Source organism: Cuculus canorus, chromosome 14, assembly GCF_017976375.1.
Source record: "Cuculus canorus isolate bCucCan1 chromosome 14, bCucCan1.pri, whole genome shotgun sequence".
Classification (NCBI taxonomy): Eukaryota; Metazoa; Chordata; class Aves; order Cuculiformes; family Cuculidae; genus Cuculus; species Cuculus canorus.
This window is the reverse complement of record NC_071414.1, coordinates 3,047,972-3,075,772: the sequence shown is the minus strand read 5'-3', so window position 1 is coordinate 3,075,772 and position 27,801 is coordinate 3,047,972. Positions and strand designations below refer to the sequence as shown.

Genomic DNA, 27,801 nt, shown 5'->3' with positions numbered 1-27,801 from the left:
AGCAGTTAATGTATCATGAAGGTTAAAAAAATCATTTTCATAAAATACAAGAGCAACCAATTTCACCATTGAGTAAAAGTAAAAATTGGGATTCTTTTTAAATTAGTCCAAAGTGGCATAGAGGAACTTAGTAGTTTGCTGCTGTACTGACACTATGACAAATCAAAGTGTAGGGTTTCGCTTTTTTAAATCCAATGCTTGCGGATCAAGTTCTGGAAATGTTCCAATTCTAAGGCAGGGATCTGTTGTGTTTTCCACCATGAGTTTGCTCCTTGGGTTGGATGCTGGAGGGGCGAGGCACATTTTGCCAGACCCAGGGCGACTACCTAGTAGTCATCAAGGTCAAAAAATTCATCGTCTCCTCCTTGGTATTCCATTCCCTGGAAGTCCACTCGGTACCGCAAGATACCTGGTAAAAACAACACGCTTTAGCTTCTTCAAAATTTAAAGAGCTAGAAAGGCATTTTAAGTAGTTTACTGAGCCCTGGCTGTAATTAGATTTTCAGAAGCTGCCTTAGTGCTGGCATTGCATGTTCGGCTCTGAGTGGTCACTGGCAGCAGACACACAGCTAGACGGGAAATGCCACATCCATGTCACCACCTGATACAATTTACTGCCATAAGGAAGGAAAACCTACCTGCCCTGCATGGATCTGCTTTCTTCTGGAAAAGCTGAGCCTATCCTAGAACTGTACCTCCAAAAAAAATACCAGTAACAGATGGTTTGTCCTAGTGTAACCACCCAGACAAAGGCCTAGCAGTCAAATTCAGGAGGTAGCTGGCACTAAAATAACTTGCACAATGGAGTAAAAGCAATATTTAGTGGCTGTCCTCCTGGACTCTTTACACCCCAAAGACCAGCCCGGGCTCCTGGGAAGGTTTATGTGGGTGGAGGATATTCAAGGAGTATTTTCTTTGCAGACTACAGGGGCTGGAGCATGGTAGAAAGGAGTATCCCACCATGGAAAGAGGCTGGATCTGGCAGGACAGGAAGGACCCCAGGAATTACAAACCCTAAAAACTTAGGAACGTGTTGCTCTTAACGTTGCCAAACAATTCAAGCTTGTTTCCTTCCAACTGGTGTTCTCCAGCCCCTCAAAATTTCTCATTACAATATATTCCTTTTTACATCCATAAGCTTAAACACACTAAGTGGCCACAGCTGGCTTATCAGCAAATAAGCAACAGCTTTGTCCTGGAATTCCTGCTCTGAGGAGAAAAGGGTGCAGGCAGGTGGTTCTGCTCTATCCTGCTAATGATTTTTGTCAGAATGAAGCCCATGAGCTTATCTGCGCCCTTGGCAGGCTCAGCTGAAGCTGGTCAGTGAGCCCAAGAGGACTGAAGGGTTTCAGAAGCCTCATTTTGCCATGAAGTTGGGCTAAAAATACTTTTATTTTGAAAAGAAGAGGAACACAGGAGAGAAAAGTACAGGGAAGTTCTGAGAGATGAGTAACAGCTATCCAACTGCTTCAGAAACTAGGCTGGCGTTTGTCACGCAGCACTTCTACACAGCAGGGCATGGTCTGCCACAAAACAACAACTGTGCAGAGATAGAGGGAAGCAGTTCGCAGCCCTTCTGAAACTCAGCAGCTGGGAGGAAGGACAATCCACCCTCTGAAGGACAAAGGGATCTGAGGAACAGTCCGAAGCAACAACTGACTAACATGCAGTTACCTCGCTGAATACGGAATGAGTTCATCTGGAGGTCCCCGATGAACATTAGTTTCGTAAACTGGTGTTGTGACTAATAGAAGTAAGACCGATCTGTTTAGCTTTCCATTTGTGCTGGCACCAGATTATCAAATTGACCATTAAAAAAAGACAAATATCTTTCTCTTGCAGTTTACCTCCAATTCCTCCAAATCCTTTCACAAATTGGGATCCTTCCTGTGATTTGTCTGTAACAATTTCCAATGTTGCTCCAAATTTCTTGTAGTTGTTAGCAAACCACTCCAGAAGGGGCATACTTTCTATCAGTTCGTGTTCCTGGCCCGTCTATGCACACATTTGAGGGGGAAAAAGAAAATGTTATGGTCACTGGATGTTGGGTATCGACACAATTCACACCAAGAGTTATTGGTTTAAACATCACCACTGTCTTTTCAGTCCCAAGACAGAGACACCAGGCTACAGCAGCCCATCACAGCTGCCAGGGCCCAGGTGGTGGGCATTCCTGACACAGTTGTGTCAGACAAGTGCTGGCACAAGCTGAAGGCTCCTAGTGCCAAGATATTAAATACTAACAGTCCTTGTGTTTTGGGCCTCCACACGACAGGAGTTAGTGGAGAAGCAGAAGAGAAAATGCTTTGTTTATTCTTCTGCTCAACTGTCTTTTCGTGCTATACCTTTAGTTTTCACTGTTCCTTTAGGTTTACTTCAAGCCCCACAAACAGTCCATTATCACTCATTAACCAGGGACTGTTTTCTCTAGGAAATACTGCTCTAGGCAAGTACAGACGTAAAAAACCATAGGTATTTAAGTATATGGTCAAGTGATTACTGGCATAGAATCACTACATCATTGCAGGTAAAGCCGCAAAACTTCCGTGCATAGAAGGAGTCGGTAATTGCCCCACGAGGAGGGAAAGCAGCTGGAGATGGCTACCCTGGCAGTCCTAACATGAAACAGAAACAGCCACCTTCTTTGCCAGGGACAGACTTTTTTGCCCAGCTTGCTCTGCAGGGTAGTACAAACACTCCCTGTCCTTCAAGAGAGGTTTTTTTGACGTATACAGGCAAGAAACTCACAGGCAGTGAATGACAGATCCGCATTTCAAATATATCTAAGAAGAAAGGAAACACTCCCTTGCACTTAAATCCATGTAATACTTTCTAACTTCACCATTGTTGTATATTGAGCAAATCAGTGCACAGTACGAAGGGAGTACTGGTTTGGGACATTAGTCTACATGGTTGCTACCAAACTCTTCTGCTCGATGGTTTGATGCTGGTCAGACTCCATACTGCCTCTGACTTTAATTCATTTACACAACCTTGGAACCAGCAGCAGGAAAGATGGTAGGAAAGCAAGCTTAGAATCCAGGGGCTGCACTGAAGGTGAACACGATTAGCCACAGGCTACCGTCTTGAAGTTATGTCTGAGTGCCAGAAAGGTCATCATGCTCACATACTTGTGACAACTAAGCTCAGATACTCAGAGTGCTGCACTAGCATAGTCAGAACAGATCTACAAGCCCCAAAGCTGAAGTACCTCTTTATCTGTGAAGTGAGATTTATCCTTCTCTTGCTCCGGTGTCAAATACAGAATCTTCTCCTCTGAGAAGGGAGAGAAAAAAAAATATTAGGTTGGATAGGACTAGCAGATGCAGGTTAAAGACAGCAAGACTGACAACAGCCAGTGATTACACCACAGAGGGTTTGGTCATTGACACGTCCTTTCTGTCTAGCTGAAGCTCTATGGGAAACTTTACTCAGCACAGCAGTAGAGAATAACAACACCAGTGCCAACCTCAAGAAAGGCAGAGGCCCTGCTGCAGGCACAGGGTTTGTCTACAGTCAGCAAGAACTGTGTTTCTGGACATAAGGGTGAGGTCAGTCTCCCCTCTATAATTTACATTTACACAACTGAAAGGCAGTTTTCATGCCAGCTCTGTGACAACTGCCAACCCAGCACAGCAGTGCTTTCTCCCCAGTGGAAGCTTGCTAGTTTCAGACTTTTGCCCCAGAGCAGCTGGGAAGATGCAAGTTAGTGACCTGTCCACTCAACATTCCCTTGATCAAATCCTTAAAGGTCTACTCAGGGAGTTCCTCCAGCATAATCTATCCAAGCAAGATGGCTCAGGTGCTAAACTCCTACGGACCTTTCAGTGTCACAGAAGCGTTACCTACCCTCCGTGCCTTGGCAGTGCAGAACATATCTCATTATATCCAGATTTTCATAGACTATCAGTATCTCTACTGCTCCCATTTCCAAAGCTTTTAGTGTATCTTCAACGCCAAAACAGTATTTCCCTGTGTCCTGACTGATTTCGTCAAAGTATCGTCCTGCAGCCACAATACAAAGAAAGGGATTGTCATGAACATTGATCTTGGCATAAGGATTTTTAACAAGCCTGATTTGAATGCAAGAAAAAACTGGAAGAGGAGACTGCAACACTACTGAAGGAAGCGAGGGTTATAACATGCCAAAGCACGTAATTTAGGACATTCATCAGCAGAAAGCCAACTCCAAACAGTGCCCCATCAGGAATCTCACTCCATTGAAAGCCTCACCTTCGTTATGAAAGAATTAATCAGACTAATCCACCAGCAGGCACTATTTTAACTTTGCTTTTGTCAGCGTAAGGTAGTTACTGTTATTACTATTGCCCTCTTGTGCTTTCAAATGAGCAATGTGTGTCTGCTGACAGTCAAACAAGGGATCATTTCTACTGCCTTCATCTTAAAACAAAATAAATCTTAACTCTCGTCTTGCTAAAGATGAAAATCTGAGGAGAGATTCTTTCCCCTCTCACCCAAATGTCACCAGAAGGCGTGAAACAAAGGCGATCGCTGATGAAGAAATAAACAGAGAAGATCTGAGAAGTTTGGTGGGGAAAAAAAAAAAAACATAAAACTCCCCAGTCCTAGAAGTCCTTGAGGTGCCCAGGGAACAGGAACAATCACTACGCGTCATGCTCTGCCGATCTTAGAGCATCACAAGGCTGAGGCAACACACAAAGGCAATACCAGGAGGTCTAAAGCAAGATCAAGCACATTCACTTAAGCACATTTGTCTCAGGACAAAGCTGAGCATGGAGTCACATACCTATTAGTTTCTTCTCTTGAATGAATTTCACATTGGAGAGGACCTCGGTTGACAATTCAATCGCTTGATTGAATCCATTTTCTCCTCCATATGAAATGTCAACTAGTTTGAGCACTTTGGATTGCAACCGCTAAACAAGAAAGAGAAGAGACAGGGGAGAGAGTCTATTACACAGCACTGCCATAAGACCACTTCATAACGCCGCAAGACTAAGTACCTGGCACAAGTCACAGCATTAATCTATTTTACTTCAATTGCAAGCAGAGATTGAGGGGCCTCTGAATTCTTAATATTGAAGCACGATTTTCAGGCAACAGGGACATAGAGATTAGGTTCACCAGAGTTTAACTCCAATACAGCTTCTACTTTAGATGCGGGAGCACAAAGAATGTGAATGCCAGGTCCACAACAGGGAGGGCAAATTTCTTATTAGCACTGTTATTAAGAAAAGGAGATCTGGCCTCCTGACAGGAGGTATTAGGCAAGGAAGACCTCTTTAGGTAACATTAGATACTTGGTTTTGATCAAATCACCAAGACACCAAGGTTACATTCCTCCTGAAAAGCATCCTATACCAGAGCTACTGCTAATATCACCAGGTTACTGTTGCCAGCTTAAACACTTGGGCTTTGCTCAGAAAAAGCTGCTCACCTGATCAAACATGTCAGATTGACTTAGTTCAGTTTTGAAGTCCGCTGAGCCAGCTAAAACGAGACCAGCCACGTTCACCTTGTCACCAGAAATGAAGAGTTGCACAGCCGTCTCCGCTACCTTCCTTACATAGTTGTGTCGTTTCTCCATTCTCAAACGAGCGAAACGCAAGGCAGACTGTCCTCCTCTACCTGTATGAGAGAACACATGAGAGGTAGCAGTTTAGAAGTCATTTCATTTCAGGACAGTTAGTACATGGTCCCAACTAGGCCCTGAAAAACTGAAGCCAAGGGCAGACACAGCCTTCAAAATTAGTTGCCACCAGCAGAGCGAGGAGGGCATATTGAAACGGCAAGTGAATAAAGAGGGCTTGTTCACAGCAAGAGGTTTCTCTCCATGCATCCCACAGAGGGAAATATGTTAGAGATTTCTTTTTGTTTTATACAAACTCGCAATTCTATAGAAATTTTGAAGATCTGTGCACATTTGCCACCTTCATTAAAAGCACCTTCCTTTGGTAGGCAGCCTCACATACTTTTCTTGCTGATGCAATGCATCCCAGCAGTCTCTACTGCAAAAACTTACTGGGAAAGACATTTCTATTTCATCTCATCCCATCCTAATCTACAGAGAAGGGCAGTAAACCAGGAGTAGCTAATCACAATGTGCTGAACTCATCACTACAACAGAGCATTGTATAATGGAACTAGAATTTTCCTTGCTCCATTAGGCTCGCGTGCTTCTTGCAAGGAACAGCTTGCTGCGTTTCACTCTGGTTTGCATGCAACACCATTAAGTGCAAACTTTAAAGACACTATCAAGTGGTATTACTGTTTGTGCTAGTAATATTTAATTAGGAATGTACCAAAACCAAGTAAAGGGTCAAATGCACCAAGAAATAAAAGGTGCCACTTTAAGAAGATGAACCACATATTACAGTGATTCATTAATTTTGACAGAAGGCTCAGACTAGAGGCTTCGCTGTCAGATTTCAAGGGACCAAAGAATTGAGGAAAGCTAAACACCTACAGGCCAAGTTCCCTGCTTCTACCCTCCCAGCCCAGCCCACAATATTCTGCTGCAAACAGTCTAGAAAGAGGCCAGCGTGTTACCATGCTTCTTTGGAAGATCCACAGTGAATTTGTGCAGGACTTCTCGCGTGTTTCCTTGAAGAGTTCCGAAGAGTGCACCGCTACCATCTATTACAATAAAGCCAAACTTGCTGTCATCAGAGAGCAGCGCTGTAAGAGCCTGGAACAGAAAGTGATGCTGTCAGCAGTAAGTACCAGTTGTATCCTGGGCTGCAACAAAGGGAGGGCCAGTAGGGCAAAGGAGGCGATTTCTCCCCTTACTATGCTCTCGTGAGACTCCACCTGGAGTACTGTGTATTGGAATCCCCAACATAAGAGGGATAGGGAACTATTGGAACAGGTCCAGAAGAGGCCACGAAGATGATCCAAGGGATGGAGCACCTCCCATCCGAGGACAGGCCAAGAGTTGAGGTTGCTCAGCCTGGAGAAGACAAGGCTGTGGGGAGACCTTAGAGCAGCTTCCAGTACTGAAAGGGGCTCCAGGAAAACTGAAAGAGGGGCTTTTTACAAGGCAGGTAGTGATAAGATAAAGGGGAACATATTTAAAATGGAAGGGGGAAGATTTAGATTAGACATTAGGAAGAAATTCTTCACAATGAAGGTGGGGAGGCCCTGTCCCAGGCTGACCAGAGCAGTGGTGGCTGCCCCATCCCTGGAGGGGTTCAAGGCCAGGTTGGATGGGGCTTGGAGCAACCTGATCCAGTGGGAGGTGTCCCTGCCCGTGGCAAGGGGTGGAACTGGATGGGCTGTGAGGTCCCTTCCAACCCAAACCATTCTATGATTAAGGTCCCTGGTTCAGAAAGGCTACTGGGAACAGTACACCTCAATAAATTATAGTTCCATAGGTGGTCATCACCATCTTTACAAATAAGCTAGAGGAAGAGCAGATTCAGGAGCTGAGACCACCCCAATTACTGTGTCACACAATGCTGCCAAGGGCAGAAATAAAACTAATATTTAAGCTTGGCGTTTCCACAGCATCACCAGTTCCTCACACTGCATCACAGGCAGGTATAACAGCAAAACCCCGAAGACTGGCTCTGGAAAGCGTTCAGTGAAACAGATCACACCTCTGCGATACTGTAGCACCTCATTATATGGCAAAACTGGAAGAGTAATTTTCCTAGCATTCCAGCCAGGAAAGCAGAACTTGCTTACTTTACTGGTTGCCCAGATTTATACTGCAAATCCCCAGCACAGACCAGCTTTCAACTTGCCTACTACCACAACTGGTTTGCTGCACCTGCTGACTTCAAACAGTCCCAAAGGTGGAGTGATGAAACCTACAGCGGCTGTGACAAACTCAGCCTCACAAAGCAGAGTTAAGTGACAGCACCAGTAAATGTCCTGTGCATAACTGGCTGTAGAGAAAACTGTCATAATATTTGCTAGAAATGAAATTATCCTTCCATTTTCTTTCCTTTACACTGGGAAGCAAAATTGATCTAAGCAAAAATTAGACTAACAACTAAATCACAGCTTAGTGTCAAGGCTTTTGAGTTACTTCTGCTCAATTTCCTGGCCAGCCCCAGCTCTGGTGGTGTGGGATGTCTGTAACTCCCCAAAGCCCACACTACTTCTAGAGGCTCTGTCAGCTGCTGTTCCCTCAGGGCGCAGGCAGGCGCATTCAGCACACATACTTCTGTTCACTTATGCATGCCCAATAAATGTAATCGCAAGAATCCTCTTTCCGGATGGCTTAAAAACATCAGCAGGACAGAGAAATTGTCAAATGCTAGATTGTTTTAAGTCACAGGTTTAATACTGAAAGAATGATGGTGTTGGTTTACTTCACAGGACACCTTTAACTGCCTGCTTGCCTGCCAGCTTGATTATTGGGAGGAATGGAAGGAATAAAAAACATCAGTCATCTTCATCCAAAACCCACACAGCCAGTTCTACAGATTTCAAGCTTAAGCGAAATAGACACTAAAGTTTAATGGAATCTGCTGGCCAAAATAAATATTCTGTATCAATTCCTCAGCAGCAGGATGAATGAGAGGAGGAAGTGGCATATTACATTGCAATCTATTTAACTGGGGCAGAGACAAGCAAATTGCGCGACTGGAATGGACGTTCCAGCCAAGGCATCAAAAAAAGTCATTGTAAATCCTGCCCTTCACACAGACATCAGGGTTTATATCCTTCTTGGGAAGTTACCTCAGTTTCACACAGGCAATAAAGTATCTAGAGGAAATCTTATCAGGTCCTCTTGCCAGGCAGCAGATGACTACAGAGCTGATGTTCTTGATTCCCTCTTATCTGAACAAAATATTCAATCATCAGTGATTCCCCCAACTCCTCCTTCATTAGTTCTATGTCAGCAATTCCACTATGTGAGCTAGCAAGCACAAAAAAGGGAATATTGCTTTTAATCTGCTCCTTCAGCCGGGACTGAGCTTCCTCTCTGCAAGTTCAGCCTAAAACGTGACTATTATGTCCTTTTTCTCCTCACCTGCATAGGAAATCTGTTGATGTACCGAGCCAGGTGCCCTGCATAGGAAATCTGTTGATGTACCGAGCCAGGTGCCCTACTTGTTGAGTTCTAGATGCACACTGGAGGAAAATACTGGCTTAAAGGGACAGCTCTATCCAATGAAAGGCAAGTAAAGGCTTCAGTGCTCAATCAGCTATGCCTGGTTCTGCCGTGCAAGCAACACCAAGTAAAATAATCACACACTGAAAAGACACAGGAGAGCAAGCAGCCCATGGAGAAAGGTGCTGTCAGAAATCACATCACTAGCAGCAGTTAGCACAAATTCCACAAGTTATTGCCACTTTTTTTTGAGGAATGCTACACACCAGCAAGAGGGTATTAACAGCTGCCTCCAGGGAACAGACCACAGGGCAGCAGACGCTTTTTTCTGACTGAATCAGTGCCCTGAGGCAGCAGCTACAGCCAAGAACAAATAAATCCCTTCCCTGATAAGGCAGTAGGCAACCCACCACTGTCCACCCACTGCCAACAATGCCAGGGACAAAGTACCTCTCTTGGCTTTGCACAGCTGGCTCTCCCCCGAAATCCTTATTTACCTCTTGCCTTCAATTGCCTACAGACCTGTGGGCTCAGCAGCACTCAAGAGCTGTGCCTGCACACAGTTTTGTTATTTCTGGTAGGTAAAAGATGGACTGGGATTTCATCCTTGGTGGGGAGACAGAATAATAGTGATGTACCTCATCTGTGCAACAAGCATACCTTTCTTTCCTGTACCGCTACCCTTTGAAAACAAATTGTGGATCAGATCTCCAAAACCAAGCAAACAAGCCAAACTACATCACTTAAGGGCCTATCAGTCCCATGTCACAGCAGTTTGATGATAGGCATTTAATTCTCAGCCCACACATTTATTGTGGTGGATGCCATGGACATGAAAGACAGTCAACAGAGCCAAAATGGCCTTAGACAAAATAAACTGACTTCATACAGTCAAAAGCAGTGCAATTTGCATTCATTTAAATATGCCTCAAACCATACCTTTAACTAAGATTAGAAGTTGGATAAAAATACTCCCACTTTACTCCAGACAGATTACACGCATGCCAGTTCTCCAGGAAGGGTCCCAGTTAACACAGCTGATACCTAAACTGGCAACACTAATGTTATCTTGGCATTACTTTAATGCCTGGCTTCGAATAAGATCTATGGGTCTCCAAGGTTAAGCAAAAACCATGCCTCCAGTTACAGAGGAAAGCTTATGCCTGTGGGTTACACAAACTCAGCAGTTACTAGCTGGGCCACAAAGCCAGCACTAGTAGGAGCTGGACGATATCTCAAGTGCTTTCAGCAAGCACCATACACTTCTCTGTGCCAGCCCATCACCCAGTGGGCTTCACCAGCAGGACATCTTCATTAAAGCCTGCTGTTCTACAGTCATTGGACGCGAGCATGCCAAGTTTGGTTCAGTGAGACTAGCAAAGCAGCCTGACTGCGACTACTGCAAGAGCAGCAGGCAAAAGGAAACTTCTTACCTCCGTGTGGAATTTGTTGTCACACAAGTACAACGACGTATTGATTGGTTTGAAAGGTTCAAAGTCGATGTTGACTTTCTTCTCTTTTCCTTCTTCTGTCACAATTGTTCCACAGTAAACAACCAGACCATTTGGAGGTACTACAAAGGACACAAGGCAATTTTAGATTACTAAGAAACACTGAGAGCTGTACGCGCCAAAACCCAACTTCTAGGCCTTGAGACTTGAGGCAGAGTTGAAACTGAAGCTCTCAAGATTTTTTTACTTTCCATTTCCCCCACTTCATTCCCCTCTAGGTTTCTACAATAGAAAACAAAAGCAGTGCACCTAAAGTGAACAGCTTAGAGCAGAAAGCTAAAGGTAACGCTGATGGAAAGGTGTAAAACAGAGCTGCAAGAATATGTACCTGTTTGCTAAACCCATCAGCTTGCAAGTTCATAGAATCCAGAAAAAGGCTGAACGTCCCCATGGAGCTTTCCTAGTTCTTACACAGTGATTTATAGACTGACCATCCCAATGGCCACTCACCAGCGTAAAGACTGTCGCTATGAATTCATTTGATGGCCTGGATCTGTTTCCTCCCAGTGGCATCCATAAGGCATACCTACATTTCTGCCTGATGGAAAACCACTAGTTTAATGCAAACAAACTATTGTGGAGCAGCTCTTAAGAGGCCTGGGTTTAGAAGAGTCAGCACTGTTAAAGCAGGCTCGGGATTCTGTCCTATTAAAGACATGGGCCATCCCACTATTCTAGCCTCAAGACCTACCCCTGAAGCAGTCATCCATGGGCAACATACCTGAATATCAACATAAAGAGATTTGGTTAGCAGAACTGCATAATGCAAGAACTTAAGGCTGCTTCCAAGGAAGGGAAGTCAGCCAGCATCCACACAATCCAGGAGTTACCTTTGTTATAGAGTTTCAGTCTTTGCTGTACAGATGTAATGGCTCCCAGTACTGAAAGGCGATTCACTCGAGACTTAATGTTGGAAGCGGTGCCAAACTCATCTGCTAACATTTTTGCCACTCGCGAAATCTGGTCTTTGGGAGGAATGATCAACGATATCATGCTGGTACCATTGCTGGGAAAGGAAAAAAGAGGGGTTGTGAGCAGTCACCAGCCAAAGCAAGACATGTATCCATACCATATTCTGTGCACACAGGTCTCTCTCCTCCCACCCCCCAAGGACGCTTCACTTCACTGTGAGAGATTAAATTCCCCTTCTGCTGGACAATAATGTGAGACAAAAGGAAACGGAACAGGCTCTTCAGAGGATCTGACTTGATAACCAAGCATTCAGGTCAGCCACTGCCAAGTAAGTCCTCCCAGAAGCTGCTCCTCTAACCTGGGATACTTCTCCAGAGAAAAAGAACATGTACAGGCTAAGGCTGCAAGCTGAAGGCATGAAAGCAGTCCCCAGCAGAGATGCTTTAAAACAATGCAGCCGCATACTTGAGGGACATTTTTAAGCCCATTCCATTTGTTCTCAGACAGCTGGAGCACTAACCAGCCCAAGTGCTGTTTTAACACTTTGTTCTCCTCAGATGAACACAGAACACTGAACTGGAAGGCTCCTGTGCCAGCAGGTAGTCCTTTCTACTTCCACACTAGCACTCGCCTCCATGGAGAAGCTCACCAATGCTGGCAGCTGCTTTAAATAAAGCACGCTTAAGCACACAACTGCTAGTTCAGCACACCAACGCCATACACAGAGCCAGGAGGTAAGACCCACAGATCACAGAACTGGCTTCAATTAAATGAAAAAAAGTAAGTCTGATATTCATTTTTCCTGTGTCTTTAGGGTGGATCCTGCAAAAGTTTTAATCCCCAAAGCAGCCTCATGGTTCAAATTCAAAATGAAAAGCAGGGAAGTTCCCATCTGCATTCCAGCAGGTCCCTCCCATGTGCCATTGAAGTATTCCAGGTGTCTGAAGTGCTCCTTCTGCCTTGTCTCAAATTTAACCCAGACTTCACGCTTCACATCAGAGTAATGGTATAAAAATCAAATAACTCATTGTGTCCTCCAGCCCTACCACAGGCAAACCAGCCAAGCTGTGTGAAAAATCCTCCACTCAGGATTCTGGCAGAATACAGAGAAACAACAAAATGCTTTTCAACCATTAAAAAAAGAAAAAGGTTTGCTCTTTTACATTCCTTGTGGCAGGATAAGACCAACACAGTACCTGCCTGCTTCTGTTTCAGATTGTCACATGCTAACGTCCTGCCTGAAGTGTTTGGGCTACAGAGACAGCAGGGAAGTGCTTTAAAAAGCATCACTCCATTAGCCTCTTTACAAAAGTTGTACAGCCCTCTTCCTAAGATCTTCAATTCAGGCCAAGTTGAAACAGATGCTGGTAGGTCAAATACGTTCCTGACCTTAAAGACAGCTAATTGGGTTTAATATCCATGATCCCCATATACACTAATAGAGAAAGCTGCAAAGAGACACTTGCACGCATTATTCCCAGAAGGAGCTTTGAGCCATGCTGACAGCTATCAGACTTGCAGGTCACACCAGCCAAGAATACTCCATATACCACTCGATTAAAGCAGTTAGCTACCCCAGTGAATGACACGAGCCTTAGGGGAGATATAATGGCCTATCACTCCCAGCAGGCTCCTTTGAGTAAGAGGGCTGATCAGAATGAAAGCAACTCTTCTTGACTCTTCTGAAAGCAGCACTCTTGAGGCAAGCTCACGCAGTTCGTCTCTTCCTCTGAAAGAAGAGATCTCAGCCTTCCCAGAGATTAGAAAGCTCTGCACATCACACCTAATGTCCTGCACCAAGTATGGGCATCCCAATGCAGCGGGTGAGAGATGGAACCATGCATCCTTTGAGCACTCCAGAGCTCTCCTGCTAGGAAGACAGCTCATGCAATTCCTTCTGTACTGAGGACAGAAGGGAAAGAGCAGACAGTGAGGTATGAGAACAGCAAGGAGGAAGATCAGGTGTGCCCTCCCAAGATCAATTCTCCAGTACAAAACCACTTGTAAAGCTATCTCTTGTTTTTAAAACTAAGTTGCTCTCAGCTCCCAGCCCTTGGCCTTGTGTTATGCCCCACTGCCCCAGAAACACTCACTAGACTGCCAGGGGCATTAGCAGGGCTGCTGGCCAGAACACAGCTCTGTGCACTCTGAGCCGGCTGGATTGCACCAATCCCACACCTCAAAGGAGCTACATAACAAGTGATTATTTATATTACACACAGTGCCTTATCTATAAGGTAGTCACGAGTGCCAGTCAAATCGCTGTTCCTTAGAACACCCTGCACAAAACACCCTACCAATGTAATACAGCAGGTTTCATGAGCCCTTGTGGTTTATTACTGCAAACGAATAAATGAAAAGGGTCTCTCAGATGGGGCTGAATGAGTCACCTAAGTCTCAAACTAGTTTAACACAGCACAGTACCATGCTTGGTCCAACCCTTCAGCAAATTCCAGCCTGGATTTATATCCAAAAGCACCTTCCATTACCAACATCAAGTGCATTTCTTGGGTTTGACGTACTTTCGCCACTATTTACTCAGCCAAAGCTATTTCAGGCACTGATTCCTGCAGAATCCAGCAAAATAGCAGGCATGCAGCTTGCCACGGGAGCAGAAGCAGCCAGAGCACCTCACAGCATCCAGCCGTGAGCACAAGGAAGCCAGCTCATCACCCTATGTCCCCAGGCACCCAGCACCCCAAGGGGAGCAGCCCCTGCTGGGTACCACTAATCCACCCAACCACTAGTTCGTTAGGCAGCTAGCTAATTGCAGCTAACAGTCGCCACTCCCCGCTCATCTCCCTCTTCCTTAAACCAGCACGCAGTCAGGACCTGATCACTAAATTAGATCATGTCCCAGAGAGGTTGAGACCAGAGAGACATCAGGAGAAGCAGGTCTGCACCCAAGTGACGGGGATGGTAACCAAACTCCCTCATGCACCCATTGAGACCTTGTTATCCTCCCATAAGAAAGTGGTTTGCCCTTCTCAAAGCAAGCTGGTACCTGTATGCGACCTTCCTGCCGGGTGGCAAGGTCTAAAAAACCTGCGGTTGCTGCTACTCAATGCACCACAATGAGATTTCTAAGAAAACTGCTATTCAAAAACTCTTAGGAGAAAACAGGTTACTCTGCAGAGCAATACAATGTCCAGGTTTCCCACCCATTCTTGCAGCCACTGCATTGAGCAAGACTGTTTTTTTCTGCAAAATCCCATTCCTCCTTGTGCGCAGCTGCTGGATGAGCGCATGCTCGGTTCTGGAGTACTCTGGTCCTGACACATGGGAATCATGCTGACTACAACCTCCAGAAAGGGTCTTTTCCAAACTCTAAAGGCCTCTAAACCCAAGAGGCTTTGGAGCACATGAGATACTTGCTGCCTGGCAGGCCCCTCGCTAGCTGCCAGACAGAACCTCACTACAGGACTGTTACAGCAAACAATTAAGTGATCAGTCTAACCAAGGGCAGTGCTCACACTGGCAGCAGCTCGGGATCACAAAGATGATCTGAGGGCTGGAACAACTCTGCCACGAGGACAGGCTAAAAGAGTTGGGGTTGTTCAGCCTGGAGAGGAGAAGGCTCCAATGAGACGTTGAAGCAGCTTACAGTAGTGAAACGGGCTACAGGAAAGCTGGAGTGGGGCTTTTTACAAAGGCACATACCAAAAGGATGAAGGGGAATGGCTTTAAATTAGAAGGGGGAAAATTTACATTGGACATTAAGAAGAAATTCTTTGCTGTGAGAGGGGTGAGGCCCTGGCCCAGGTTGCCCATAGAAGTGGTGGCTGCCCCATCCCTGGAGGCGTTCAAGGCCAGATTGGATGGGGCCTTGAGCAGCCTGATCCAGTGTGAGATGTCCCTGCGCATGGCAGGGGGTTGGAACTGGATGATCTTCAAGGTCCTTTCCAACCCAAACCACTCTATGAGTCTATGAAATGTGCAAGGAGCTGGCTCTTCCTTGTATCGTCCCCAGTGCTCCTCCACTAAGGCTGGACCCTAAGCATTCCAGATTATATTCTCCTTACAGGGACTGAGATTTCAAATGCAGCATTGCTAAGAGGTGCCCTCCCTTGGTTTTAGCACACCCAAGACAAATTATACCGGATCAGTGAGAAGCTAATGCTTTCAGACTCAACCAAGCCAGGAGGTTTAAGCAGCGAGAGCCAGTTCCTGTCCACATTCCAGGCTGAGGAGCACCTGCACAGCAGCCAAATAGCTGCCACTGTAATGCAAGTGTGTGCGGCAAGACCCAAAATGCTCTGAGAGGTTTGCTGTGTAAGAAAGCAGCATCCCAGACCAACGGCAGCACAACATGTGCCACTGCACGAGGAACTAGAGGGGAGAAAACAATTAAATGCATTAGAGTCACCTGCCCACGCACAACAAAGAAACAAGGAGGCAATTAAGTGCCAATCCCTGGGAAGGTAGAAGCATTATATAGTCTAGGTACTATGGTTACTACTCTCGCTGTGCGAGCCCTGTCAGTAATTGGGAATTAGTGCAGATTTAGCATGGCTGGAAAGGTACCAGCATTAGGTATCTCTAGGACAGAAGACGAGGGCTCCAATTTTGCTCCTAAGGCACTGCACATGGGCTCCAACCTTGCCCCTATACCCTGCCAGAGCACTGTATGGGGGAAAGAGAAGCAAAACCAAGCACATTTTGCTCTCTCAATGCAGCAAGTTCTTTAGAAGACTGAGGTTTGTGATAAGACAGCCTGTTCTATTATTACAACTTCAATGTTACTACAGTTTGAATTTCCGACAGCTGCACCACAACACAAACAGCCTCCCCAGTCACACAGACCTAAGAGCAAACGTTAACAAGCTGTCACACAAGCAGCAGTGTGTGTGGTGCTGAATCATCGCTAACTCAGCCTGAAAAGCTGACAGGAAAAGTTTTGCCACTATTCCTGCAGGCAGGTACTACAGCCTGCAGGCAGCTCCTTTTCCTTGCAAGATCTTCCTGCACTGCTGAAGAGGGATCATCCGACAGCACCTGACTGTGCCCTACAGCAGCTCTGTCTCCACAGAACAGAGATGGCACCGCAGGGCTCTTCCCAGAAGACAAGCAGGGATTTCAGAAGCAATCGATGATCCAAGGGCTGGAGCACCTCCCATGCAAAGACAGGCTGAGAGAGTTGGGGCTGTTCAGCCTGGACAAGAGAAGGCTGCGGGGAGACCTTAGAGCAGCTTCCAGTACTGAAAGAGGCTCCACGAAAGCTGGGGAGGGGCTCATGATCAGGGAGTGTAGGGAGAGAACGAGGGGGAATGGTTTTCAGCCAAAAGAGGGGAGATTGAGATGAGATCTTAGGAAGAAATGTTTCCCGAGGAGGCCCTGGCCCAAGTTGCCCAGAGAAGTGGTAGCTGTCCCATCCCTGGAGATGGCTTTGAGCAGCCTGATCCAGTGGGAGGTACCCCTGCCCATGGCAAGGGGTCAGAACTGGATGGGCTTTACAGCCCCTTCCAGTCCAAACCATTCTATGATTTCCCAGCTGGATTGCTGTGCAGAGCCCCACGCCACGTTTGGCATCAGGCACGGTGCCCACTGTATACACAGCTCTGTGGTTCAGCATGCGGAAGCCACCACAACAGACAGCAAGTGCACAATGCAAGCTGAGTACCACACCGCAGAAAGCTGCCAAGGATGCCCATGGATGGTTTTCATTACAGCTGGCAGTTGACCCTCCCATTCTGGGTGGCCATCTTCACCTACAGAGATTCGGTTTCCAGTCTTTTGCCCACCAGAAGGAAGGTTTGAGCAGATCCTTACACCTTCAGCTTCCAACTAAAACTAAAAACTGGTTCACTGGTTTTCTAGGAGACCCCCTACCACCTTATGCAGTGCTACACCAGTGGAACAACTGCCTGTGTGGCCACATACCACACAAAATACGACACGCTGCAGGTACCACTGTACCACAGTGACCCTCAGCTTAACTAACAAAAGCTATCCCAACCAGAAGTCAGAGGAGGAACAGTCACTCAACCTGTTTCCTGGAATGTGGGATATGCACTGGCACAAGAGAGCTTTAATTAACCAGACTTGCTATATAAATAGCAGTTACTGGCCTGCCCTGTGGTATCAGAGGAGACCGGACAAACAGCAGCTGAGCTGTAGCCATTCCACAATGAAACACTTCACACTAATAGCACACTGTGTGATGTGGAGATACAGAGCAGGGGAGGTCAGCCACTCTCTATGGCTCAGAATGAGCTCATTTCCACCAGCTTCAGGAGGATCTTTGGACTCAATGATCTTAGAGGCCTTTTCCAACTTCAACGACTCTATAATCTTGCTTTCCCCAGGAACCAAGGGCAGCATGAGGTGATTGCCAGAGACCAGTAGGGAGTGGGGAGCAAACACTGTTCAAATAACGCCCTATCCCTAGAAACATCAAGGACAGGTTGGATAGGACTCTAAGCAATCTGATCTAGTTGAAAATGTCCCTGCTCGCTACAGAGGAGTAGGACTATACGACCTTTAAAGGTCCCTTCCAACTCGAACCATTCTTCAAATCTGATTTTATCCACATATTACAAGGTAGGAAGATTTCTACAAAACAAATATTGCCACATGCTGCTCCAAGCAATGTTCCCTTTCCAAGGTAATATCTGTTGGTCTCCATCCAAGAAGACTGTGGATTACAAGGCAGGCATCACTGGCCAGCCAAAAGTTCTGAAGTGATACAACAGCCACTCCCGTCCATCACCAACAAGGTGGATGCCAACAATATCTGTGTAATTCAAGGCAGAACTTCACCAAGCACATACCACAGGTCCAAGAGAACATCACTGCTTCTGAACAAAGGCCCACACATAGTGCAGGCACATAGGGCTTAGTGAAGGACTAAGGTAAGAGCACAGTCATAGAATCATGGAATGGTTTGAGTTGGAAGGGACGTTAAAGCCCATCCAGTTCCAACCCTCTGCCATAGGCAGGAACACCTCCCACTGGATCAGGTTGCTCCAGGCCCCATCCAACCTGGCCTTGAACACCTCCAGGGATGAACAGCCACCACTGCCCTGGTAAACCTGGGCCTCTCCACCCTCACAGCAAAACATTTCTTCCTAAGATCTCATCCCAATCTCCCCTCTTTCAGCTCAAAACCGTTCCCTTGTCCTGTCTCTGCACTCCCTGATCAAGAGCCCCTCCCCAGCTTTCCTGGACCCCTTCTAGTACCGGAAGACTCCTCTAAGGTCCACACAAGCAGTGATGCAAGTAAAGAGTATTTAGGGGGGTTTGATCCTGTATCTGAGCAGAGATGTTGAATAAAGTGCTATGAAAAGCGAGCGTCCTTTGGTACAGGCAAGCACAAAATTGCTGGTTTGGGTACAGGCCATCAGACACTCCCTACTCACAAGCCCTGTATGCAACCGCATCGACCTTGCTACGAGGACATTCTACGCATATGCTACTACAACTTATGAATTTCATCTGTGAAGTACACAAACAGGTCATAGCTGTGCCCTTTAAAGACTTGATGTCTGTTAATAAGACAAAGCCATCATCCAACAGGAAGTGGCTGAAGTCCACTCAAGACATCAAACTGAGAAAGACGGCAGCAAACACAAAAGCTACATAACTTCTGGAAATCCTGTCAGCCTGCTAGGAAAGAGCAGAAAATCTCAAGAGTCTAAGATCCCTTCAGTGCTTAAGAGGAAATGTCATCTGGAAGTTTACCCAGATGTTGAATGCTTTGCAACAAACACAGCCAACATGCTGCAATTTAATTGCTGCTTGAGAACCAACAGCATTTGGTGATGTCTCTATCAGAAAGAGATGAAACCCTGTTCAGATGATGGGCTCAGCGCATAGCTCCAGCAGGAGAAAAGAGTAGCAGCAAGACCTAGACAGAGCACATAAGACCAGTTAGCGGACAACGGGACCTGCCACTCACTCCTTTGAAGCTTAAGGAACTGAAAGCCATGCTGTTGGCAGCACCTCTTACAGCATCATTTCAACACGAACCTCAAAAACCCCACCTCAGAGGCATTCTGCATTTCACCACAGCATCACCGGAATTCTGCATTATCTCCTAAAAGGCAACATGAATACAAGTTGTTCCTCAAAGGTTTGCAGGTCATCCAAAGAAAGGTATGAAGGTATGGAAGAGACCAGTTCCCAAGGAAAAGTACGGCAGAGTTGACCTCTCTGGATCTAGTGTCACCTCATAAGCACATAAAAAGGTGAAGACGGAGGGAAGGTAGATACAAGGGGAGGATCAGAGAGCCAGGAGACCAAGTAATTCTTCCCTCAAGAGTAGTCTTCAGTGCAAGCATTAATTGGAGAAAGCAAGCTCCTCTCCCATGACTTGGAAGAAACACTCCAAGAGCTAATTCCCCCTTCAGCCTTTTAATGCTACCTCTATCCTGGACAAAGGAAAAACCACTCAGCTGCACAGCATGAGGCCGGGCAGCTGTTGCCACCATGACACACACAACCAAGCTCTCACCCCACAGTTCTGCCCCAGAGCCCTAGACAGCAATCTTCTATGGCATCTGCCAGCATTACAGGAAGATAATACACAAAACACACTCTGTGTAATCAGAACCAGCTTGAAGACGGACATCAAGACTGTCCTGAAAAAGTATTATGCCCTCTTAACCTCACTCACTGACCTTCTCAAGTAGGAGAAAACCCCAAATGCCAAGCAAGCTTACAGAGTGCAAGCTCGGAAACGAAGCACCACAACAGAACCCACCCCAGGAAAGGGAAGCGAGCCTTTCTTCAATACCCTCCCCCTGCTTGGGCAGCAAGGGATAGCTTCCCACAGGGAGGCAGCAGAGAAGCAAGGCTGGCTAGTGTCTCACCAAGGGTCAGGCAAGGTAGTGCTTCCCCCTCGGGAGTGGCTGGACTGCTGCCAGGATCTGCCTCCTGAGCTCAGCACGCATCGTTCCCCAGGGACAGAAAGGAGGTGAAAGAAGAACCAGGTCATAGACATCACAGAGAACTTGGCCAGGTATCACGTGTCCGCAGGCTGCAGACAGCAGCTAACCAGCTAACAGCGCGCCCTCGTCCATTGCTCCACCACGTGCTACTTGCACAGAGGTCAACATTAGCAGTTTCATGCTCCGAGCTTCCTCTTGTCCCCAGGTGGAGTCAACTCTGACACTGCAGCCACTTCTCAGGCGATTGCCGGCATCCAGACCAGTTCTGCAGCTCCAGGACTCCTGACTTCATTCCGTACTGCCAAAGAGCACTGAATCAGCAGGAGTGGATACTGCTCACCCCACGGGGAAGGTGAATCAATGCCACACCGAAATCCTTGGATCAAAGACAACACATCACAAAACATAATTGCGTAGCCATGTTTTGAATAGGCCTTACTGGCAGCATCTGACCTCATGCAGAAAGCCCGGATGCCCAATTACTGGTAAGTGGAACAGACATTTCTGCACTTCAGACATTTGTGACTCACTGGGAGGCTTGGGTTTGCCACAGCTCCCCGTCTCTCCCTCCTCCCTCTCCAATTATGAGTGCTCCAAGTTTAAAAGACTTGTTGCATTACGCTAATGGGCCAGTTGGGTACAAGATGTACAAGGAGAGACTGAAACAACAAATCCAGATTTGCTTGTTAAGATGTTAATGCCTCAGAGCTACACAAGAATAGGGAACTAACGGGGTGGGAAAGAAATCCAGCTGCCACAAAGCCAAAAAAGTCTGTCCTCTTTTGAGGAGCACATTCCCATCTTCTACCATGTCATTTGTCTTCAGCAGGCAGGGTCTCATTCATCAGCTCGATGTGAATGATGATCTGTGCATGAATCACTCTGCTCACTAATGATTCACGCAGTTGTAAAAGAGGGTATCAGGCTGCTGAACGACCAAAGGCTATAAAACACTTGGAGTTCTTGTCTGGCACGTAACTGTTCTGCCAGATCAGGTCATTTTCTGCCACTCACTAGCATGTGCTCTCAAAACAGCACTTCCTAATAGTTGCTATAATTCAAAAGGAACAGGTAGAGCAGGCAGATGAGAAAGCCTGGGAAGTGTTTTACAACAATTGGACACAGGCAATGAGCAGCATGTCAACAACCCTTTGGCACGGGGAGAGGGCAGCTTCCTCAGCCCACTCACACCACCACCAAAAGACAAGCTCTTAAGAGAGATTGACTCAGTCCCAAAAGGTCTGATCCATTCTGTTCACATGAAATCCATATTCAGCTTCTAAGCCCAGCATTAGGGAGACTAGCAGCTTGAAGAGACTCCAAAAATCAAAGCAGGGACAGCACCTCCCTCCTCCATGACCACCTGACACAATGCCTCAGGTACCACTTCTGCCCCAAATTATTTCTATTCCAGTCTCTCTGCAAACGTCCTCCCCTTCTCCTCACACTACCTGTGTGTATTAATGTTACAGCCTTTACTTCTGCAACAGAAATGTGACCTCCTTTAGAAACCATCCATAAGACCAGCAGGCTGAGGAAGTACTACTTCAAGGAAGCGATTTGGCTTAAGGTAAGAAATTACATCATAACCTCTTCCCTATACACTCCACATTTTAATGATGGTTCATAAAGCCAAGACAGAATAGGCACTGCCAGTTAAGATAAATCCCACATGCCATCCCGCAGTTGCCACTCTTTCCATCCTTGCCCACTCGGTGTTTCACACTCCCACAGAGCAACAATCAGTTGCTGACCCAGCCCAGATGCCAACAGAGGCAGAAAACGACTTGCGGTAAAGCTAGGCCAACCAGTGTGCAGTGGAGAGATCATCAAGGCTGTCCCAGACTGGCACTCGCATGACAGATCAGCGCTCATTAACAGGGCACAAGTAGTACCTTGCTACAGCCTTGCCCTTCCCAGATCAACAAGCTCACCCAGGCTCAGTTCAAGGTCTCCATCATACCCCACATCCCGAGCTTCAGCTCTGCAGGAACAGATCCTGTATCAAAGGTTAAACTGTTGCCCAGAGCCCCGACAGGAGGCACAGCTGCAACGACAAACAATTCTGACAAAGAAGGTAGGGAAAGAGGCCTGCTGCCAGCCTGGGAGCAACGGATGGAGCCTCTGAACAGACACCTCTGCCAGCAGAGCCGGAAACCAGTCACAGAAATCAAAGACCACACTAAATCCACCTCCTGACACATGATGTCACTTGGAGACAAGGCAGCTATACTGGTACAACCTGGACACGGTGGTATTGTTACTCCTATAAGTACACCACTCTATACAGTGCACTGTACCTTATATGCATATATGGCACAGCAGAAATATTCACACCAGAGTTAAGACTCAACTTTTTGACCACATTCAACTGCTGAACAGTTAGTTATTCCAGCAGAGTCACAGCTTCAGCGCAACGAAGTTGCTGATGCGTGCCATCCGCAGAACAAGCCATCTACAGTCAAAGCGCTGCAGATGCTCCCAGGAGCGACTGAGCATTTGCATTGTCAAACTCAGGAAGGAGACACAGTTCATCCATGCAGCACAATGTATTCCTGGCAGCATCAGCTCCCCAGAACTTTCTTCAAAAGAAATCGGGAACAAGGCAAACCCATACAGGACATTACTCTCAACTCACAGTTTTTCCCCTAACTGCATCCCAGCAGCCATGTTAACCCACAAGAAGGTGGGCTTTCAGGTCACTTGGAAAGGCCTACTGTGCTAACAGCAAAATAGGACAAGACTACCTTGTTCTTCAGAACCACCTGGTTGGCCAAACAGGTCTCAGCCTTGCCAACTTGCCTGGTCACAGAAGTGGCATTATCACAGGATGCCCTAGAAGAAAGTGCAGGGAGGCACAGCCTCCCACCCACCTTCACCCACACAGTTCCCGTCTCTGTCACACACAGCTAGGAAACCGCAGCAGTATGAGGTAGGCCCTTCCATCAGGACCAGCAAAGCTCCAGATGGCCCGAAGGAGAACCTACCTGCAAATGATGCTTTCCACAACACAAGCAGGACAAATCACCTATGGCTCAGCGACAGGTCAGCTTTTCCACCCTCAAGCGAAACTAGTTTGTTTCGCTCTGCAGGAATTCCCACACATTTTCAGGCCTCTGTCCTTCCTGATGACTTCTTATGTGCTTCACATTTGGTTTCTTCCATACATCAGACAGAAATCTCAATTTGGCAGAATCCAAACCCTAACAGGATACTGCATCACTTTTCTTTCCCATGGCTCTGGAGACACGAAGCCTTCTCCTTCTCTTGCCATGTCCTGATTTTCCTGCCTCAATACATTTCCCTATAACCAGAATAAGGTACCTGTTCAGGCTTAGTTGCTGCATTTGCTCAGAAGCTTCCATATGCCTTGTTCCCCCCACCTTCCAAAATACTTTGTTTGGGAAAATGTTCTTAGTTGTGCTTGCAGACGCAGCCTTCCAAGACACTATCCCCTACCTCCTCTTTTCCTGCTGCAGCAAAATAACTAATAAGAGCTCCTGTTCTCAACACAGCAAGTCCAAGGCAGGAGAGATGTCCCAGGGGAGCAAGTTTTGAAGGTTACATTGAAATGTAACTCTGCACCCTGCACCAGACCCTGCTGTGCTCCCAGGCAGGGTTAGAGTCCACCCAGCCAGTGATGTTAGTAAAGCACTGCTGAGCAGAGCCGCTGGCAGGATGAACACCCTCCTTTCTAAGACTTAGAGGAAGTCTTCCAACGCGATTCAGATGTGACATCTCAGGCCCAAGCCTGCAAGGAGACTGTGAGCTGCTGCTTATAGCTGATTCTGTCAAGTACTTACAGCTTAGATTAGCAGAAAAAACTGACCCTGGCACTGCTAACTATTCAGAACCAAAGGAACAAAGAGTGATTGTCAGTTCAACACTGACACTAGAAAATTGCATGAAGCAACAGCAGAAAAGCCTGGAGAGAGAGGACAAGGGAAAAACGTGGTGGTTAATAGCACTTCTACTTGAGCTGCTGTGACATCCACGTGAAAAGACATGGCTGCAGCTTCTGGGGGGCATGGCCTCTCACCAAGCCTCCATTTTACAAACATGACTGTGGACTGAAAGCAGAACCCTTTAGGAGGGGAGAAGCAGAGATACCTGATGAAAATCTAGGTACTCCAAGCTCCGAGAGATGAATGACAAGACTAGACTTCTCACAAAGGCATAACCTGCTATCACTAGCCTTTTACCCTCATCCTCCTCTGGCTAGAAAGGTTAATTGCCTGTAAGACAGAACTCAGGCCCTGTTTGCTGTCACACACCCTGCAGACAGCAGCTACTCCCCCTTCTCACCAAACCAGACAAATCGACTCATTAACTTCATACAGGATCAGACAGCTTGCAGCTCCACTTCAGAAGAGCCAGGAGGAGTTAACTTCTGTCTTAGGAAGCAAGATACAGGTAAAAGCTCCTTCTGCTCCCTGCCAGCAGAGACAGGGCTTTGAGGCTGGGGTCTGGAGGCCTAAAAGTTATTTTTTTACTGTTTGGATTTGCCAGGCCCTTGCTATCCAGAGATCAGTGAGAAAGCCAGCTTTCCTCAGCAGGGCTGGAAAAGTGACACAGGACATTCCTGCTAGGGGATGTTGCCCCAAAGTTTGGGAAGCAGTCTTATCCTTGCTGGCCTCTAGCCAATCAGCTCGTGGTAATGCTGAAGCTATTACCTTCTTCCTTGGTTTTCTGAGCAAACACTGACATTTGCCTTATTTATCCCAGATAAGATAAAACCATTTCCTAGCTCTCACGCTCACTTAGCATTTTGATAGCATTCCACAGACTTCATTGAGCTTTTCCCAAAATACCTGGATAATAGCAGAAGCGCCCCAACTGCCACGTGCGCACTGAATGCCTTGCTCCAGCTTCCTCTGTTTTCTGCCCCTTTGATCCACTGCAGGGACAAGCGGCACATGAAACTGGGACACTGCTGCTGGGTCACTATTAGGAGTGCATGAGTAAGGGAAGGTGGAGAGACGCCAAGGAGTCCCTGGCCCTCCGCATCACCCTGTTCAAAGGCTCTGGCCCTAACCCACCCCAGAACAGGTCTTCCTACTTCACAGGAAGAGGAAGCAACTCTCCCAAAGGCCGGAAAAGCCTGTTACACTGCCTCACACCTCTTGTGCCAGGGAGTTGAATGCTTCTGGTGGCAAAGGCCACAGCATCTCTTCTCCTGACTGGTCCCAAACAGACTAGGATAATTTTAGCGAGGACTCCCTGGAAGCACAATGTGCATTTACACATAACTGGCATAACCTTGCTTACTGAAGGACTGCTAGCATCGGTAGCCTTCATCAGGCAGCGGTTTAGCAGCTAGCACAGGTACTAAATTAAGGAACAGCAATATCATGACATCTAGGAGATATGCTGGGGGCTCTCATGCATTCTACAGCACTTGCAGCACCTCTTCCACAAAGCAGAGATGTGCCAGGAACTACTGACATGGAAGACTCCTGGGCTGTGACCCCAAGAAGCTGTTACCCCTAACAGCAGCTCGCTCCAAGCCAGCCTTTCAGTCTCACCTCTTCCAGAGCTCACCAGTACTGGTTTCAGTCTCACTGCCTTCAATACTCACCTATCCCAAACAACCCAGGAGCTGCCACTAAAGGCAGACGCACTTATGCTACCACATTTTGCATCAGCAAGAGCCAAAATGCTAAGCACAGATTTCCAAAAGACCCCAGCCTCCCTCAGCACTGTTATGGGAACTGGTAGCTGCTGTCACAAGCTGCAGCAGTTGCCTGTAGCTCCCCAAGCCTTTTGAACTCCATGGCAAAAGTCATTCACACCTTACTGCGCTTGCTGGGACATCCCTGTGATACAATACATGCTGTCAACACCGTGCAAAGGCACAGCTGAAGGATCAGCACTCCAAGTCTGCTTTGCTGTGGGGAAGGAACACCCTGGCTCACACTTCCTCATGCCACACGCCCATCCCTTGCAAGGCTAGATGATAGATAAAAGATTTAGGGGAGACCTGTAGCTGGGGTTCTCCTCTCCTTACCCTCCTGCCTGGGTTCATTTGCAGCGGAATGACTCCCCTGGCCTGCCCGGCACACAAGAACAAGCTAAGAACTGGTGCTAAGAAAAGACGCTGACAGTGTCTTGGCTTACACAGGGCGTCCAAAGGCACCCTGCCTTTCCAGTGGCCACAGAATGGCACCCCAGCGAGATGAATACCAGCTCAGATGAGCCTATGGAAACTGGAGCCACAGTTCTACAGAGGCACCCTTTGCTTTTATTTTATCTCGTTGCGTACTGAGACACACGCTTTCTTTGCTACTCCACAGCTCCCGTACCTCTAGCCCCCACATTCCTCAGGTCGAATGACTTCTAACTCATGTGACAAGCCACTGCCAAATTACCCACAGGAACAGGCCCCATGTCACCTCTGGCACACAACAGGCTGGAAGAACGGCCAGCAATTTGACTTCTGATGGGGGAAAAAAAAAAGATATCAAAATGCTAGGACAATATAGTTGAAATTTAGTGCTATCCAAACTTTGAAAGAGTTGGTTTTCAGGGCAACTGAGCCAAGCACTGTCACTGGAAGATGAAGGCGTAGGGAAGACCAAGGAAGCGTCAGTCAGAGAAGTAATAAAGTAACCGCGGCCTCCCCAGGGCTCCCTCGGGAGGAGCCCCAGCCAGCCCCGGCCCGAGCAGCCCCTGCTCCCGCTGGCATCCGCATTCCCGGGGCCAGACGGAATCTGCAGCTCCCGGTGCCAGCTGGAATCGGCGGGGCGGCCGGGACACGGCGAGGGGACGAGGAGCTCGGCGGGCCCGGGCCGGGTTTCCTCGCGGGGCCCGGGCGGCTCCGCCACGAGGCGAAACAAAAGGACGGCGGGACCGGGCGGGCTGGTCTGCACCCCCTACTCCGGATTCCGCGCCGGTACCGATTCCCATTCCGCTTCCTGCACCCCCTTTCCCACTCCGGCTTCTACTCCGCTTCCCGCACCCCATTCCCACTCCAGCTTCTACTCCGTTTTCCGCTCCAACTCCGACACAGGCTCCCAATCCGGTTTCTACTCCGCTTCCCGCACCGGTACCCGCTCCAGCTCCCAATCCGGTTTCTACTCCGCTTCCCGCGCCGGTACCTGCTCCGGCTCCCACACCGCTTCCCGCACCGGCGCCCGCTGTGCTTCTACTCCGTTTCCCACACCGGCTCCCGATCCGACTCCCACACCGGTTCCTACTCCGCTTTCTCCTCCGTTTCCCCCCCCACCCCACCCCGCCGCTCACCCTCGGGCCGCCTCCAGGCTCTTGATGAGCTTCTTGATCTTCCAGATCTCCACGTTGCGGTCGGCAGCGCTGGGATCGTCCGCCATCTTCTCCCTCCTCCTCCTCCCCTTCCTCCCCCACTCCTCCTCCTCCTCCCTCTCCTCCTGTCGCCGCTGTCCCTGCCGCTGCTGCCGCTGGGCTGCGGCCCGTGGGGGGCGGCGCG

The 27,801-nt window shown here is 47.6% G+C and overlaps 1 protein-coding gene across 1 annotated transcript; it reads right to left on the bottom strand.

Moving 5' to 3' along the window:
- ETF1 (eukaryotic translation termination factor 1) lies at positions 1-27,801 on the bottom strand. Its single transcript, XM_054079676.1, has 10 exons — positions 27,600-27,801; positions 11,388-11,563; positions 10,480-10,619; positions 6,532-6,670; positions 5,420-5,610; positions 4,769-4,898; positions 3,850-4,005; positions 3,212-3,276; positions 1,848-1,995; positions 1-409 (listed from the first exon to the last, which is right to left on the bottom strand). The coding sequence occupies exons 1-10, from the start codon at positions 27,683-27,685 to the stop codon at positions 327-329; spliced, it is 1,314 nt and encodes a 437-aa protein (XP_053935651.1). The 5' UTR covers positions 27,686-27,801; the 3' UTR covers positions 1-326.

What these genes read in the sequence shown, in the direction of transcription:
- ETF1 (XM_054079676.1), bottom strand. Translation starts at nt 27,685, where the DNA reads ATGGCGGACGATCCCAGCGCTGCCGACCGCAACGTGGAGATCTGGAAG. An exon ending in CTCACTTCACAGATAAAGAG is followed by an intron (nt 1,996 to 3,211) that starts GTACTTCAGCTT and finishes ATGTGTGCATAG; the next exon opens with ACGGGCCAGGAACACGAACT. An exon ending in AGGATTTGGAGGAATTGGAG is followed by an intron (nt 410 to 1,847) that starts GTAAACTGCAAG and finishes TGTTTTTACCAG; the next exon opens with GTATCTTGCGGTACCGAGTG.